General features: G+C 38.6%; 1 protein-coding gene and 1 long non-coding RNA gene across 2 annotated transcripts; one reads left to right on the top strand and one right to left on the bottom strand.

Annotated features, from left to right (window-relative positions):
- The first annotated feature begins 145 nt into the window (after positions 1 to 145).
- On the top strand, positions 146 to 3,300 carry LOC114353906 (D-2-hydroxyglutarate dehydrogenase, mitochondrial-like). Its single transcript, XM_028306057.1, has 9 exons — positions 146 to 303; positions 757 to 904; positions 993 to 1,190; positions 1,341 to 1,534; positions 1,633 to 1,801; positions 1,969 to 2,098; positions 2,173 to 2,329; positions 2,413 to 2,578; positions 2,879 to 3,300. The coding sequence occupies exons 1-9, from the start codon at positions 205 to 207 to the stop codon at positions 3,136 to 3,138; spliced, it is 1,521 nt and encodes a 506-aa protein (XP_028161858.1). The 5' UTR covers positions 146 to 204; the 3' UTR covers positions 3,139 to 3,300.
- Positions 3,301 to 8,031: 4,731 nt separating this feature from the next.
- Positions 8,032 to 13,283, bottom strand: LOC114353909 (uncharacterized). Its single transcript, XR_003655959.1, has 2 exons — positions 12,621 to 13,283; positions 8,032 to 8,173 (listed from the first exon to the last, which is right to left on the bottom strand). It is a non-coding gene; the product is annotated as an uncharacterized LOC114353909 (long non-coding RNA).
- Positions 13,284 to 17,093: the final 3,810 nt, after the last annotated feature.

Here is a 17,093-nt window from a genome sequence, read left to right on the forward strand (position 1 = left end):
TAACTAAAGAAATATTGGAAAGTACCCAGCTATCTATTTCTAGTAAATAATTCGCCCTCTGCAAGCAACACAGACAGCTTATCATAGCGATAGGTTACGTAACGCCCGCGCGGCCGCGTCATGACGTAGGACGTTTCAACATTTGGTACGCGATTCTGAACTTTAGGTAGTCGACAGCCGGTTGTTGTAAGCAAGAAACGTATCATGTTGAATACGATCAGACAAATTGTATTGTGCGCAAACAAACGACATGTTTTGGAACAAATTAGATGTGCTTCACAAGCATTGCCACAACTTTCAGCTGTAAGTATTGAAATACATCGTACTCGTACCTAAATGAATTTTAATTCGTAGCTCTTATTTATTACCTACTTACAACTGGCCGGGTATTAAAATTATTGTTCCTAGTTTAGTTTTAAACAAATCGATGTCTTTATACTTTAATGATGATCTTTCTTGTAATTTATACAGCTTAGGGTGGAATAGTTTGCCGTACTTATTTACGCGATCCCATTGCTTAGTGTAATAATACCGGGTGTTTTAATTTTCCAAATAAATAATTGTTTGGCACTTTTGTCACCTAGGAAATGTATTTTTATCAAAGATCTAAAACTGATTGTGAGATAGAATTGGGATCACCCTCAACTTTTATTTTCCGGTATTATGGGGTCACGCGTGAATTTAAAAAGCATTCAAAAGAATCTAAATTACCTAAGTCTCTACTCTACAGTTTAAATTAGTTTTTAATATTTTTAGGAAAAATATAATGTTAAAAGGAAAGCCTTTGCAACAGTGCAGAGTACAGATGTTGACTATTTCAAGTCGATCCTGGGAAATGAGAGGGTGCTGACCGATGATAACGATGTTACGCCATTTAACATCGATTGGATAAAGAATTGCCGAGGTAAAGTTAACAAAATTCTTGTAAAACATTAATAAATTAACAATAAATTGATGGCAGATCATATAATTGAAGGATTTCAAATATTTAGGACAATCGAAAGTGGTTTTGAAGCCAAAGACAACAAAAGAGGTTTCACAAATCCTATCATACTGCAATCAGAGGAAGCTGGCGGTATGTCCTCAAGGTGGAAACACAGGTCTCGTCGGCGGATCGGTCCCAGTTTTCGATGAAATTGTAGTCAACTTAATGCTAATGAATAGTATAGTCACGTTGGATGAAATATCGGGTAAGAAATATAACTCATTTTTATTCTTCTATAGATTAGATTCGGATACTAGGTAGGTATTTGGAAATGCTTGAGAAACTTTTAAACTAAAACAGAACAATGACTTGCATTGTTAATTCGGTACAGACAGACATCATTAATATTTAACAGGCGCGTTAATCTGCGAGGCGGGATGTATCCTGGAAACTCTGGACAACCACGTGCGCGAGCGCAACCTGATCATGCCATTGGACCTGGGAGCCAAAGGCACGTGTCAGGTGGGCGGCAACGTCAGCACCAACGCCGGCGGGCTTCGACTCCTGCGCTACGGAAATCTACATGGCTCTATATTGGGATTAGAAGCTGTAGGTATTCGAAATTAACGTTTTTAACAACAATTTTTGAATTCAACCGACTTCCAAAGCAAAAAGTACCGGTGATTATAGGTTTTTTTTTACCTTAGGTAAAAGCAGATGGTACAATCATAGATTGCCTCAAAACACTGAAAAAAGACAACACAGGATACCACTTGAAGCATTTATTTATTGGTTCCGAGGGCACATTGGGTATGGTCACGAAAGTTGCAATACACTGCCCTGTTTTGCCCAAGGCTGTGACTGTTGGATTTTTTGGTAAGCAAGTTCCTTTTTAATGACGATTAAAAACATTAATAAGCATTTAAGCTGACAGATGAGCCTAGCCTACTTACGTCCGATCAACATAACCACCCGGTTCCGTTTATTGATTAAGTAAGTCATCAATAGGTACATACGTAATGGTTGCGCGATTCCTTTTACAGGTGTAAAAAGTTTCGATAATATTCTGAAATTATACAAGAGTGCCAAATCATCATTAGGAGAAATTCTGTCTGCGTTTGAAATGGCAGACCACGACGCTATTTCTATTACAGTCAAAAATCTCAATCTGCCGTAAGTTTCACGAAATTTTAGTTTTATGCATGATTTATCAATCAGGTTTGAAAATAACGGACTTTTTGTAATAGAAACCCAATATCAGAATACCCGTTCTACGTGTTGGTGGAAACGCACGGAAGTGATGAAGGGCATGATGGTGAGAAACTCACACGATTCCTGTCGAAAGAAATGGAAAGTGGTCTAATATTAGATGGCACTGTTACGTCTGAACCGGGCAAGATGCAGGTAATATGCGCTATGCTGAAGAACAAAAAAGTTAGTTTCGTTTTTAATTTTTATAATTTATTGTTATTTTCGGCCTGTTACAGACGATATGGAATCTCAGAGAGAGCATAGCTGGCGCTGGTCTGGTTCAGGGATACGTGTTCAAGTATGACGTGTCTATTCCCCAGAAGCATTATTACGATTTAGTGCCGAAACTAAAAGAACGCATGGGCGACAAGGCAACCGTTGTGTGTGGCTATGGACACGTGGGTAAGTCACAAAGCTTAAATGTGCTTCATATAAATACATATTCTATTTAAGACGATTGGTTTAAGCAATAGCCACAACGGTGATTACATACATGTACTTTCGGCCACCAGTTTCAGCTACTTTTCCATACTTTCTCTCCCTCTCATCAAATTGTGATTCTTAACGAGACGATAATTATGACAGGAAATGGGTAGCTGGAACTGTGGCCGATAGTACGTAAAGTCGAATCGTCTTGAAACTAAGCATAGTTTGTCTTACTGAATAGGAAGTTGAAATAAGTTGACTTACCGATTGTCACAGGCGACGGCAACATCCACATCAACGTGAGCGTCCCGGAGTACACCCGCGAGGTGGTTTCCCTTCTGGAGCCCTACGTGTTCGAGCAGGTGGCGGCGCTGCAGGGCTCCATCAGCGCCGAGCACGGCGTCGGCTTCCGCAAGCCGCACTACATCCACTACAGCAAGGATGAATCCGCGCTGCGCCTCATGAGGGACCTGAAAACGCTCATGGACCCTAACGGAATCCTCAACCCGTACAAAGTCTTGCCAGAAGTTGATTAACACTTCCAAATCACGCGCAATCACGTCGTAACTAATCTTCCGATGGTTAAAAAAAATGTGTGATAACTTTTAGTAAGCAACTAAATAAATAAAAAAACTTTTGTATTAATTTACAGATGTGTAAATAATTAGAAATAAATGTGTAACCACTGAAATAAAAATATCATTTGCTTTCAAAGCCTTTTTTTCGTTGGAGGAATAAGTTTTTAGAACTTAAAAAATACTATTTATTGTTTATTTACGTCATTTTTAAAACGTTTCGGTATTCAAAATGAAACAACACTTATTTAAATGACTTTTATTAAAATATCCATTTATTCTTATAACATTCGTAATATCACTGCAACAAAAATACAATGGAATATTATAAACATTTTCCTAATTGCTTCAAATAAATAAATCCGGTATTGCATAAATATATTCAAAAAATCGTATTTAGGAGCGCACAATAATTATCAACATGGATCGTGAATGTACTTAGTTTAGCATAAGTTTATGTTATTGCTATGTGAATGTCTATTAGCACTATAGAGAACACTATTATTATTATTGTTAACCAGCAATTAGGTCATTAATTAAAACCCATTTCGCACTCAAGGCCACTATCACTCTCTCACTCACTTCAATAGGCAAATGTAATCACAACAAAGTTCAACATAAATTGTAACAAATTTGGCATTTTCGCAAGTTGCTTTGAAGACATCCAGACCAGCCTGCGGGCGTCAGGGCGCGTTGCAAGTGACGAACGAAACGTTTGTGCTAGAAACCTCACACGCATTATACCAAGTCCATGGAATTGTTCAATATCATTCGAGATTTTAAAATTATATTGCATTGCATGTATTATGTATAGACGTTTGATTCAAGTACAAGTAAGTATAAATAAATTATTAAAAGTCAGCCTTCCACGCATTTTAAATTAGTAATATTTTTCAATTAGCATTTCACAATGGAATGGAAGTTTGAAAAATATCAATGTGCCGTTTGATTCAGACTTTTTTCATAACATATTATATTAATAATTGTTATCGAAGTCCAAATTCTTGTTTATATTGCCTCTTTATTATGTAATAGAAAGACAAATGACAATAAAAAATCATGAGATCACTAAACATACGCAGACGAAATGTAAACAAGAAGCAACCTGGCTCGCAAATATGGCCTTCTGGAATGGTGGGAGACGACAAAATATTTACAACAGCAGTAAACACAGTCAAGTTATATAATGCACCTTTGTCAATATGTTGACAATTATTATTAAAGAAAACATCTTCACTGTTTACTTGTTTACATTTAGTCCATAGACTTTAAATAATTTTAGTGTTTACGTATAATTAAATTATAGCATAGACAAACGAATAAACACTGGGAAATGCTCAAAGTTATTGAAAAAATAAAACTGAATCTGAAATACATTTACGAAAATTATCAAAACATTACATGTTTTATACGTAAACACATTTGAATCCTCCCGGAACAACAGACCAAAATGTTCAATAAAAATATGGAAACAATGACTTATAGGAGATTACACTAAGGGGGGCTAGATGTGGAATTTTAATAAAAGCTCTTAATCAATAATGTTCAAATGCCAAACCACTCTAAAATTAAAAACGGGTACACAAGATACTTCACCGGCAGGATGTTATCATTGACTAACATTGAAAATAGTATCTCTAATAATCTTTCATTTCATTAATATCTACATAGTCCCTTCCAGTCGCAACAAATCGGGCTCTAAGTATTAACAATCCGAGCACCTCATTCGCCATTTTATTGCTCAATTTAGAGGTAATCATTTATCGCTCAGCCCAACCCATAAGTCTCAGTCATTCTCATGCATCATCTTTCATCATAGAGTGGTCACCAATTTGGTCACTCGCCATATATCTTTTTATAGTATTTTATAGTTATTTTTGTATTTTTTTTTATAGTTTTTGTTCATTGTCCTAGAGTACAGAAGACGCAGTTTGGTCTGTCCCCCGCGAGGGCGGCGCGCGTGCGGCGGCGCAGGGCTATCGCTTGATCTGGTTGGACATCTTCAAGAACTCCAGAAAACCAGCTTGCATCTCCGCGTCCATCCCCGTGTCCCATGCTTCATTTTCCAGCTCCTCGCTGAAAGCACAAATAAAAACAGTAGAGCGGTTGTCTACACTTCAGTCAAATGAGGATTTATTATTAGGCAGTAATTCGATCTCTATACAAACTTTTCCTCAAAGGAATGTGTAAGTGTCTCTAAAAACCTATGCAAAATGGCGGCTGTTCCTTTATACATATACAAAACGTCAAATTTCTCATACGGATATTGAATTGTATACCTTTCTTATAAGATTCAAATTGAATTGAGCATTGGTTATTTTGTTGTGTAATCTATGGGAGTGTACCAGTGTCAAAGGTATAGGTCGCGCAACAAGAGTTGAGGCCATAAACATTTGATATTTGTTCTAAATTCAAATATTACATCAATGTGAGTGTGAGTCAACCAATGTGTGTTACAGTGATGACTGATGACTTATGGTTCGGAAACGTGGCCTCTCACTATAGGCCTTATACAGAAGCTCAAAGTAACACAGCGTGCTATGGAGAGGGCTATGCTCGGTGTTTCTTTACGAGATCGAATCAGAAATGAGGAGATCCTTATCATCCGTAAACGTCAAGGTTCTGGAGTGGAGGCCGCGTACCGGAAAACGCAGCGTGGGACGTCCACCCATAAGGTGGACCGACGACATCATAAAGGTAGCAGGAAGGCGCTGGACGCAGGCCGGTATCAACCGGGCAGCATGGAAAGCATTGGGGGAGGCCTATGTTCTGCAGTGGACGTCCTATGGCTGAGATGATGATTAGTGTTAGTCGTGTCAATTTTGGTTGCGCGAGCTATATGCAATGGTTTGTGAACTCACAGTATGTCGTCGTCGAGCGCGGCGCTCTTGCCGGGCGGCAGGTTGCTCTGCAGGAAGGCGCACTCCTCGGCCGTCAGCGTGTGCCCGTCCGCCAGGTAGCCGCCGTCCTCCACCTCGCCGTTGGCTGCGAACGACACATTATACAGGGTTTTCATTTCAATCCTCGCCATATTTATTTAGGTGATCTATTATGACATATAAACGCATTATCCACAAAAAAAAGACAAACGAAAGTGGAAGTTTTAACGAATATTTTCCGTGCGACATCAACTGTACTGTGGCTCGCAATACTGCAATACGCTTACACTGCGGCATCATCGAGCTATGCGGATCGCTCGCTTATTATGTCAGTTAGCCTACTGTAGGAAGCCACGTAAAGTAGGTAGTGTAAATAGGAATTTTTCTTCGACTAACTGAAATTAAAGTTCGTTTTAAATTTTTTCGCAGTTAATTTTTTTACTGATTCGTGATCAGGATTAGCTACTTAATCAACTCCCTAAATATGGCAAGGAATTAAATCAACACCCTGTATATCATGTAAACGCTAAAAATTATTCTTCAGACTAAATAAATAGTATCTACTCTAGGAACACGAGCGTCTCCAATTTACCAGAAGAGAGAGCCTCCACCTCGCCGTTGGCTGCTAACAACACATTATACACCATGTGAACACCAAAAATAATCATTATTTATACATTAGATAACTTCTCCATTCTAGGAACATGAGCGAGAGACTCATTTACCAGAGGCAAATGGAGGATTTAATGTATACCCACACTGGCCAGACGGGTTGGGGAGCAAAAAGTAAACCAATTAAATGTCATTTTACTTAGACATTGGCTAGATGTGCAAGCGCACGAAGCCATAGTGAAAAACAGAAAAAAAACAATAGTGCGTGTAAAAACTCAAACCATTTTTTCTAGAATCGAAAGCCGAATATGTTCAATTCGTTTTTTGAGCTCGTCAAGATGCAATCGACATCAATAATTACACCAATTACAATCTCGAATCTACAGTGAAGTCACGTGTTGTTTCGCGGTCGAGTATTTTTAACGGCGATCAAAACGTTTATGAGACATAGTGCTGACCGGTTCAGTGATTGATTTTATGTAAAAAACAGTGAAATAATCCTGACACTTACACACGAATGATACCCAGTGTCATCCAAAATCGATTTCGTTTGACAGCTCGTGGTTGTCGCTTTATTCCGAAGGAATATTAACTTTACGGTTCATACTGTTGTAGACTTTAATGGTGTAGTTGACCGCTGTGTGTTGCCAGTGATGGTATACGGATCTGAGACGTGGTCGCTTACTATGGGCCATATAAGAAGGCTCAAGGTCACCCAAAGGGCGATGGAGCGTGCTATGCTGGGAGTTTCCCTGGGTGATCGAATCAGAAATGTGGAGATCCACAGGAGAACCAAAGTGACTGACATAGCCCGCAGAATCGCTAAAATCAAGTGGCAGGGGGCGGGGCACATAGCTCGTAGAGTAGAAAAGTTTTCGAGTGGCGACCACGAGCCGGAAGACGTAGCGTGGACAGGCCTACTAGGTGGACCAACGATCTGGTGAAGGTAGCGGGAGGTGTCTGGATGCGGGCGGCGCAGGACCGGTCTATATTGAAATCCTTTTGCAAGCAGTGGACGTCTTTCGGCTGAAACGAAACGAACGAAGGTGCACTGACCTTGCCGGCGCGCGGCGGGCGCGGGCAACGGCTCGGGCTCGCGCTCGGCTAGCTGCGCGCGCCGCTGCAGCCGCTACACTACACCAGGGTTTCCCAATTTTTTTTTGCCAAGGAACCCTAATTGATTATACTTTTCCTAGCGAAACCCCCGTACTACTCCGCCCGCATGCCCTGCCTCTCCCTTGTGCGTAAACAAGTCGGTGCGAGCGAACAACGTCGGTCACGAAACGTGGGATAAACTTTTTACGGAACCCTTGCGGCCTTTCCACGGAACCCCAGGGTTCCGAGGACCACCATTCGGGCTCAACCTTCAGGTTCAGAATGTCCAATTCCCAAAACGTCCAACGGTTTCAAAACGTCCAATTCTCGGAATGTCCAATTCCCAAAATGTCCAATTCTCAAAATGTCCAATTCCTGAAATGTCCAGTTCCCGAAACGTCTATTGGAACCTGCTTTGTAAACACAATGTCATAAAGGTCTTTGGTTTAAAAAAAAACCAAACTGTCAAAACTGTCTTTTGTCTCTCGCTCTGTACTTTTCTCTGTGTCTAAGTAGAAATAAAACTATCTGTTAAAATCACTCTCGAATTTGTATTTCCGCCCATAATTCCAACAGGTTATGGGCCCAGGGCACTGGATCTACAAAATAAATACAATATTTTTGGCACCAGAATTGAAAATCACGGATTTTTTCGATTTTTTCAACGTAACCTCTAAAGATGGCTGGAAATACTTCTTTTGCATCAAACATCGAAAAGCTAAAAGGGGCCGAAAATTATTCGTCTTGGAAATTTATCATGAAAATGATACTCGTTCACGAAGACCTCTGGGAAACTATCGATGGTGAGGAAAAACCTGCGCAGAGTGAAGAAGACACGAAAAAGTCGCAGAAGGCATTGGCGAGAATTTGCCTATCGGTACAAGCGAGTGCATTTCCTCATGTCAGGAACGCTAAGGATGCTCGTGAGGCATGGAATAACCTCAGCAAGGCATATGAGGATAAAGGGCTATCCCGAAGATTGGGATTGTTGAGGACACTCTTTAGTACCAAACTGACAGAGTTTAGCAGCATGGAAAGCTACGTGGGCAAGCTTCAGGAATTGTCACAACAACTGAGCGACATAAATTCACCCCTGGATGATGAGTTCTTAGCTGTCATCATGCTCAGCGGATTACCAACCAACTATGATCCGCTTATAATGGCACTTGAGAATTCAAGTTTGAAGCTGACAAGTGACATGGTCAAAAGTAAACTATTACAAGAATATGACCGCAGGAACAATACTGAAGAAACGACGGCCTTTGCGACAACCAGGAAAGCACCAAAATGCTACAAATGCAAGAAGACTGGACATTTTATTAGGAATTGCCCGAGGAATAACACAAAGAAGCCAGAGAATGACAAGAAGTCTGACAAGGACAAATCTGGAAAGGATTCATCGAAGGCTCTCTTGACGGCTCTCTCGGCAAGCATTCAGTGCAATGTGTGGTATGTGGATAGTGGTGCGTCACATCATATGTGCAATAATCGCGAACTTTTCAGTGATTTTAAGGAACAAAATCCGTCGCAAGTGAGTGTTGCAAATGGTGAAAAATTAGTAACTGCCGGGCAGGGTAATGTGTGGGTAAAACTGAAAGACTGTGAGAGACTAATAAAAGACGTTTCTTATGTGCCTAATCTTTCAGCGAATTTACTCTCTGTTAGTTCTCTAGTGAAGAAGGGTTATAAAGTGGTTTTTAGTAAACAGAAATGTATAATATCAGATGATAATGATGTTTTGGCAACGGCCACTCTTAGGAATAATATCTATCAACTTGATGTCATTGATCAGCCTTTGTGTATGGGGGGAGACAATACTAACTTTGCTTCTTACAGTGCAGCTACTAAAGAATCGCAGGATGATGAGACTGTTGACACTTCTTCATCAAGTTTACCAAAAGGTAAAGTAGCAGAGGAGTCTCAAGAAATGTGGCACCGTCGACTTGGTCACTTGAACTCCAGGAGTATGATGCTGTTGAACAAAGGTATGGTCACAGGTATTAACTATAATCCAAGTGTTTTCAATCCTTGTATTGCATGCATTGAAGGTAAACAGACTCGTGTTCCTTTTTCAAAGAAGTCGTATACAAGAGCAACTCAGATATTGGGATTGGTACACACAGATGTATGTGGGCCAATGCCAACACNACCAACCCCGTCTCTTGGGGGTGCTAGATACTTCCTATTATTCATTGACGATTTTAGCAGAAAAACTTTTGTTTATTTCCTGCGAACTAAAGACGAAGTCTTTGATAACTTCAAGAACTTTAAAGCTGCTGTTGAAAAGGAAACAAACCACAAAATTAAGATTCTACGTAGTGATAACGGTGGTGAATATATTAATCATAAATTACAGGCGTACCTAAAAGAGAGCGGAATCAAACATCAAACAACGGTCCCGTATTCTCCACAACAAAATGGCGTGGCAGAAAGAGCAAATCGGACCATTGTCGAAAAGACTAGATGTATGTTGAGGTTGAGAGACGCTGGCCTGGACAACCAATTCTGGGCAGAAGCAGTGAACACCGCCGTGTGTCTCAAGAATCGAACACCAACTAAGGCTGTGATTGGACAAGTACCCGAAGAGAAATGGAGCAATGAGAAGGTAGATATTAGTCATTTACATGTTTTTGGGTGCATTGCTTATGCCGTTTCACAAAACAGAAACAAGTTGGATCCTAAATCTAAGGAGCATATTTTTGTGGGGTACTGCGAGGGTACAAAAGGTTATCGACTGTTGGATCCCACAAAATCATATAAATGTGTCAAAGCGAGAGATGTGATTTTCTTGGAAGATAAGTTTTTCCACAAGAATGATAGGTCACATGATGATATTCACTCTGAGTTCATTGAGTTTCCTCAACAATATGAACAGCCTGAACCATCTACTGTAAGACCAGAAATTTCTGATGACCATCTAGAAAATACAGACGAATTAAGAAGACAATCAGACACGTTTACAGTACATGATTCAGACAGTGAGGTTGATACAACTTTGGGAACAAATAGTTTTGCGGATCCTACTTACGTTCCAGGACGTTCCACATTGGATGAGATGACAACAGATTCATCAGATTATGAAGATGTGGCTTCGATGGCTGTGCTGTTGGTGAAGGAGCTGTGCAGCGATGATGATGAACCAGAAACTGTGCAGGAAGCTTTGGCGGGCACAGAAGCAGCTGAGTGGTTGAAAGCCATGTCAGATGAATATAAATCNTATAAATCCTTTATTAATAACAAATGCTGGACTCTCATGGAGAAACCGAAAAACCAGAAACCGATAAAGTGCAAATGGGTTTTTAAAAAGAAGAAAGGTCTTGATGGTGAACTTTTAAAGTACAAAGCACGACTGGTAGCGAAAGGTTATTCGCAGAAATTTGGAGTCGACTACGAGGAAACTTTCTCGCCAGTGGTAAGACACTCAACCATGAGAACACTACTCGCTATTGCTGCAGAATTTGACATGGACATCGACCATCTTGACGTGAAGACTGCGTTCTTGAACGGCGATCTCAATGAAAATGTATTCATGGAACAGCCAGAAGGTTTCATTCAGGAAGGTAAAGAGCATCTGGTATATAAATTGAACAAAGCAATTTATGGCCTATAACAGGCGTCTAAAATGTGGTACGAAAAAATAACTGAAGTTCTGTTGCAGAAAATGAACTTCAAAAGGATCTCTTCAGAACCATGTGTTTTTTATATGAGAACACAAAATGAGTTGGTAATAATTGCACTCTACGTCGATGACATATTTTTATTTTCCAAAAATAGAAAATTAAAGGAAAAGATTAAGTGTGATCTCATGAACACTTTTGAGATGAGAGATCTTGGCTCGGCACACCACATTCTTGGAATGAGAATTGAAAAGTGTCAGAATAAAATAACTCTAGATCAAACTGGATACATAAAAAGAGTTTTGGAGAAGTTTAACATGGCGGATTGCAAACCAGCAAAAACTCCACTAGAAAAAGGATTTAATTTACCAAAATGTGAAAATAATGATGAAAATTTGAATTACAGGAATCTAGTTGGATGCCTCATGTACATAGCAGTCTGCACCCGTCCAGACATCGCTCATGCTGTGAGTATACTCAGTCAGTTCAACGAGCGTCACACTGAACAACACTGGAAGGCGCTGAAACGTGTTCTTCGCTATCTCAAAGGTACCTTAAATTATAAATTAGTCTTTCAAAAGGGAGGTTTGGATTTGACAGCTTATGTAGATGCTGATTGGGGCGGCAACGAAATAGATCGTAAGTCCTTTACTGGTTTTATCTTTAAGCTAGGTAATTCATTGATTTCTTGGGAAAGTAGAAAGCAAAAAACTGTTGCTCTCTCCAGCACAGAGGCTGAATACATGGCACTTTCTGATGGATGTAAAGAGGCTCTTTTTATTCGTGGTTTCCTCAGTGAATTACTGAATATAGATTGTAAAGTAACAATGTATAATGATAACCAATCTGCTCAAAAATTGACTACTAGTTCTATGTATCATAGTCGAACCAAACATATCGATGTCAGGCATCATTTTATTAGAGATGTCGTTACGAAAAACGTTGTAAGTGTTAAATATTTGTCAACTGATTTAATGATTGCAGATATATTGACAAAACCTTTAACAAAACAGAAACATGATCAATTTGTAAAAGGGTTATGTTTACACAATTTATAAGTTGTTTAATTTTTCTTTTTGCTTGTGTAAACATTTTTGAAAACCTATATCTCAAAACATTATAATTGTTTTAGTGGTTATGTAAAAATAAATATGTAAAGCTGTTGTACTGAATATAAAGTCTGTTGTGAATCATTGTATTATGGTTCTTATGACCTTGGTTTAAGGGGTAGTATTGGAACCTGCTTTGTAAACACAATGTCATAAAGGTCTTTGGTTTAAAAAAAAACCAAACTGTCAAAACTGTCTTTTGTCTCTCGCTCTGTACTTTTCTCTGTGTCTAAGTAGAAATAAAACTATCTGTTAAAATCACTCTCGAATTTGTATTTCCGCCCATAATTCCAACAACGTCCAATTCCCAAAATGTCCAATCTACTATTATGATGGGTTTCTTAAATAATTCCTCATTCATAGGCTTTCTTAAAAATATTTAATAAATAACCATACTTAAATTTAAATAATCATTTATTTATTTACAAATTATTCTTTCCTTTTTAGGTCAATAGAAAAAAATATAAATAACTATACATACTTGTATGAGTATAAAGTGCAGTAGCTTCAAATTTTTTCTACGTACTTTTTGCAAATAATACAATTTATTTTTCTATGTTTATATGCCGATTTTGCAAAAACTAAACGCATTCGTACAGAAATATATTAATTACTAATTTTTAAGAAAGGCTATGAGGACTTATTTAATAAACCCATCATAATAATAGATTGGACATTTTGAGAATTGGACGTTTCGGGAACTGGACATTTCAGGAATTGGACATTTCGGGAATTGGACATTTCGGGAAATGGACATTTTGGGAATTGGACATTCTGAACCTGAAGGTTCGGGAACCGCTGTACTACACAACACCAGGGTGCACTGACCTTGCCGGCGCGGGCGCGGGCAGCGGCTCGGGCTCGCGCTCGGCCAGCCCCCAGCGCGCGCCGCTACACTACACTACACCAGGGTGCACTGACCTTGCCGGCGCGCGGCGGGCGCGGGCGCGGGCGCGTCAACCCAAAAAAAAGATAAAAATGTTTAAAGCCTACTAGGTCATACAATTTTAAAATATCACAAAATTAACTCTATCTCCTAAACTAAGCACAATCGTATAATATACATGGGGGTGATTTATGTACACCTTGATGTAAGGAATCTAAATTTTTCTTTTAGACCTCACTGTTTTGGCCACCCTGTATTATTATTAATCATAAATTACAGGCGTACCTGAAAGAGAGCGGAATCAAACATCAAACAACGGTCCCGTATTCTCCACAACAAAATGGCGTGGCAGAAAGAGCAAATCGGACCATTGTCGAGAAGACTAGATGTATGTTGAGAGACGCTGGCCTGGACAACCAATTCTGGGCAGAAGCAGTGAACACCGCCGTGTATCTCGAACACCGACTAAGGCTGTGATTGGACAAGTACCCGAAGAGAAATGGAGCAATGAGAAGGTAGATATTAGTCATTTACATGTTTTTGGNATGTGTTTTTTATATGAGAACACAATGAGTTGGTAATAATTGCACTCTACGTCGATGACATATTTTTATTTTCTAAAAATAGAAAATTAAAGGAAAAGATTAAGTGTGATCTCATGAACACTTTTGAGATGAGAGATCTTGGCTCGGCACACCACATTCTTGGAATGAGAATTGAAAAGTGTCAGAATAAAATAACTCTAGATCAAAATGGATACATAAAAAGAGTTTTGGAGAAGTTTAACATGACCAGCAAAAACTCCACTAGAAAAAGGATTTAATTTACCAAAATGTGAAAATAATGATGAAAATTTGAATTACAGGAATCTAGTTGGATGCCTCATGTACATAGCAGTCTGCACCCGTCCAGATATCGCTCATGCTGTGAGTATACATACACGTTGAACTGACTGAGGTCAGTTCAACGAGCGTCACACTGAACAACACTGGAAGGCGCTGAAACGTGTTCTTCGCTATCTCAAAGGTACCTTAAATTATAAATTAGTCTTTCAAAAGGGAGGTTTGGATTTGACTGCTTATGTAGATGCTGATTGGGGCGGCAACGAAATAGATCGTAAGTCCTTTACTGGTTTTATCTTTAAGCTAGGTAATTCATTGATTTCTTGGGAAAGTAGAAAGCAAAAAATTGTTGCTCTCTCCAGCACAGAGGCTGAATACATGGCACTTTCAGATGGATGTAAAGAGGCTCTTTTTGTTCGTGGTTTCCTCAGTGAATTACTGAATATAGATTGTAAAGTAACAATGTATAATGATAACCAATCTGCTCAAAAGTTAACTACTAGTTCTATGTATCATAGTCGAACCAAACATATCGATGTCAGGCATCATTTTATTAGAGATGCCGTTACGAAAAACATTGTAAGTGTTAAAATATTTGTCAACTGATTTAATGATTGCAGATATATTGACAAAACCTTTAACAAAACAGAAACATGATCAATTTGTAAAAGGGTTATGTTTACACAATTTATAAGTTGTTTAATTTTTCTTTTTGCTTGTGTAAACAATTTTGAAAACCTATATCTCAAAACATTATAATTGTTTTAGTGGTTATGTAAAAATAAATATGTAAAGCTGTTGTACTGAATATAAAGTCCGTTGTGAATCATTGTATTATGGTTCTTATGACCTTGGTTTAAGGGGTAGTATTGGAACCTGCTTTGTAAACACAACGTCATAAAGGTCTTTGGTTTAAAAAAAAAACAAACTGTCAAAACTGTCTTTTGTCTCTCGCTCTGTACTTTTCTCTGTGTCTAAGTAGAAATAAAACTATCTGTTAAAATCACTCTCGAATTTGTATTTCCGCCCATAATTCCAACAGACGCAAGTTCTAGTCTGAATGTTTCACCCAAAAAACCCGAATTCAGAAGTTTGTCATTTCCTTTTATCTTATTTACCTTCTTGAACATAACCCATGAATTTATGACAGCCAGGAAATGATGAAACAAACGCATGGTCCACTTGCGGCTCTTCATTGTAATGTGATAACGACCTATAAATGAATCTAACAAGTCCACCCCTCCCATGTGTGCATTGTACTTAGGGTTGCCACCTTTTTTTGCAGTTAAAGTACATTGGTTAAGTAAGTACCAGAGACGACGGCCGTCATTTTTTCATTCACCATACAACTGTTTGCCGATTACTGAAATATGAATGTGGACATCCGTTACCACTTTCAGACAGTTCAGGACCTTCTCGAAGTTGACCATACCGTCCGAATTAACTTTAGTCAGTTATCAATCAATCAATCAAAAGTATTTATTCAGTTTAGACCACAAGTGGCACTTATGAACGTCAAAATATAGTAAATAATAAAAAAAAAAGAAAAGGTAGCCCTTATGGGGCACTTTACATGTCTCCTTATCTTTTGGGCCCTACCAGCGCTTCGAGACAAACATAATATGGCAAGTGCTTAGGTTGCTGGAACACGAAGACGCTAACATTTTATTGATCAGATGAAAGTTTATTCACACGAGTTCAATGAGCACTGGTGGACCCACCAAGACCACAACCCACATGTTATCAATTATCAAGCGAGATTCTTTTCAACATCGCTTTAGCCTTAACGTGTGGGCTGGTATACTAGGTGACCAGCTATTGGGTCCCTATTACGTCGAGGGCCGTCTCAACAGTGCTACATATGAGATGAGACTTTACTACAACATGTATCATCTAGTCGATGAAATGTTAGAAGACATACCACTGCCTCATCACTGAAACTTGTTTTATCAACATGACGGAGCACCACCACATTACGGACTCCAAGTGCGTGGTTACCTAAATCGAATGTTTGGAAGCCAGGGCACAGGCCCACCACGCTCCCCAGACGTAACCCCACTAGATTTTTATTTGTAGGGTAACGTAAAACGCTTAATGCAAAAGAAATGCTAACATTACTCGAAAGCAATTTTGAACGAAGAAGCGTATACAATAGATTCTACCTGAAGAGAAANAGATGGATGTAAAGAGGCTCTTTTTGTTCGTGGTTTCCTCAGTGAATTACTGAATATAGATTGTAAAGTAACAATGTATAATGATAACCAATCTGCTCAAAAATTGACTACTAGTTCTATGTATCATAGTCGAACCAAACATATCGATGTCAGGCATCATTTTATTAGAGATGTCGTTACGAAAAACATTGTAAGTGTTAAATATTTGTCAACTGATTTAATGATTGCAGATATATTGACAAAACCTTTAACAAAACAGAAACATGATCAATTTGTAAAAGGGTTATGTTTACACAATTTATAAGTTGTTTAATTTTTCTTTTTTGCTTGTGTAAACAATTTTGAAAACCTATATCTCAAAACATTATAATTGTTTTAGTGGTTATGTAAAAATAAATATGTAAAGCTGTTGTACTGAATATAAAGTCTGTTGTGAATCATTGTATTATGGTTCTTATGACCTTGGTTTAAGGGGTAGTATTGGAACCTGCTTTGTAAACACAATGTCATAAAGGTCTTTGGTTTAAAAAAAAACCAAACTGTCAAAACTGTCTTTTGTCTCTCGCTCTGTACTTTTCTCTGTGTCTAAATAGAAATAAAACTATCTGTTAAAATCACTCTCGAATTTGTATTTTCGCCCATAATTCCAACACCAATGACATATCACACATAGTAATTAGATATTGAAATTTATTAAAAATT

This window comes from Ostrinia furnacalis, unplaced genomic scaffold (assembly GCF_004193835.3).
Source record: "Ostrinia furnacalis isolate ACB-3 unplaced genomic scaffold, ASM419383v2 OfSCF0183, whole genome shotgun sequence".
Lineage (NCBI taxonomy): Eukaryota > Metazoa > Arthropoda > Insecta > Lepidoptera > Crambidae > Ostrinia > Ostrinia furnacalis.

What these genes read in the sequence shown, in the direction of transcription:
- LOC114353906 (XM_028306057.1), top strand. Translation starts at nt 205, where the DNA reads ATGTTGAATACGATCAGACAAATTGTATTGTGCGCAAACAAACGACAT. An exon ending in TTGGATAAAGAATTGCCGAG is followed by an intron (nt 905 to 992) that starts GTAAAGTTAACA and finishes TCAAATATTTAG; the next exon opens with GACAATCGAAAGTGGTTTTG. An exon ending in GTCAAAAATCTCAATCTGCC is followed by an intron (nt 2,099 to 2,172) that starts GTAAGTTTCACG and finishes TTTTTGTAATAG; the next exon opens with AAACCCAATATCAGAATACC.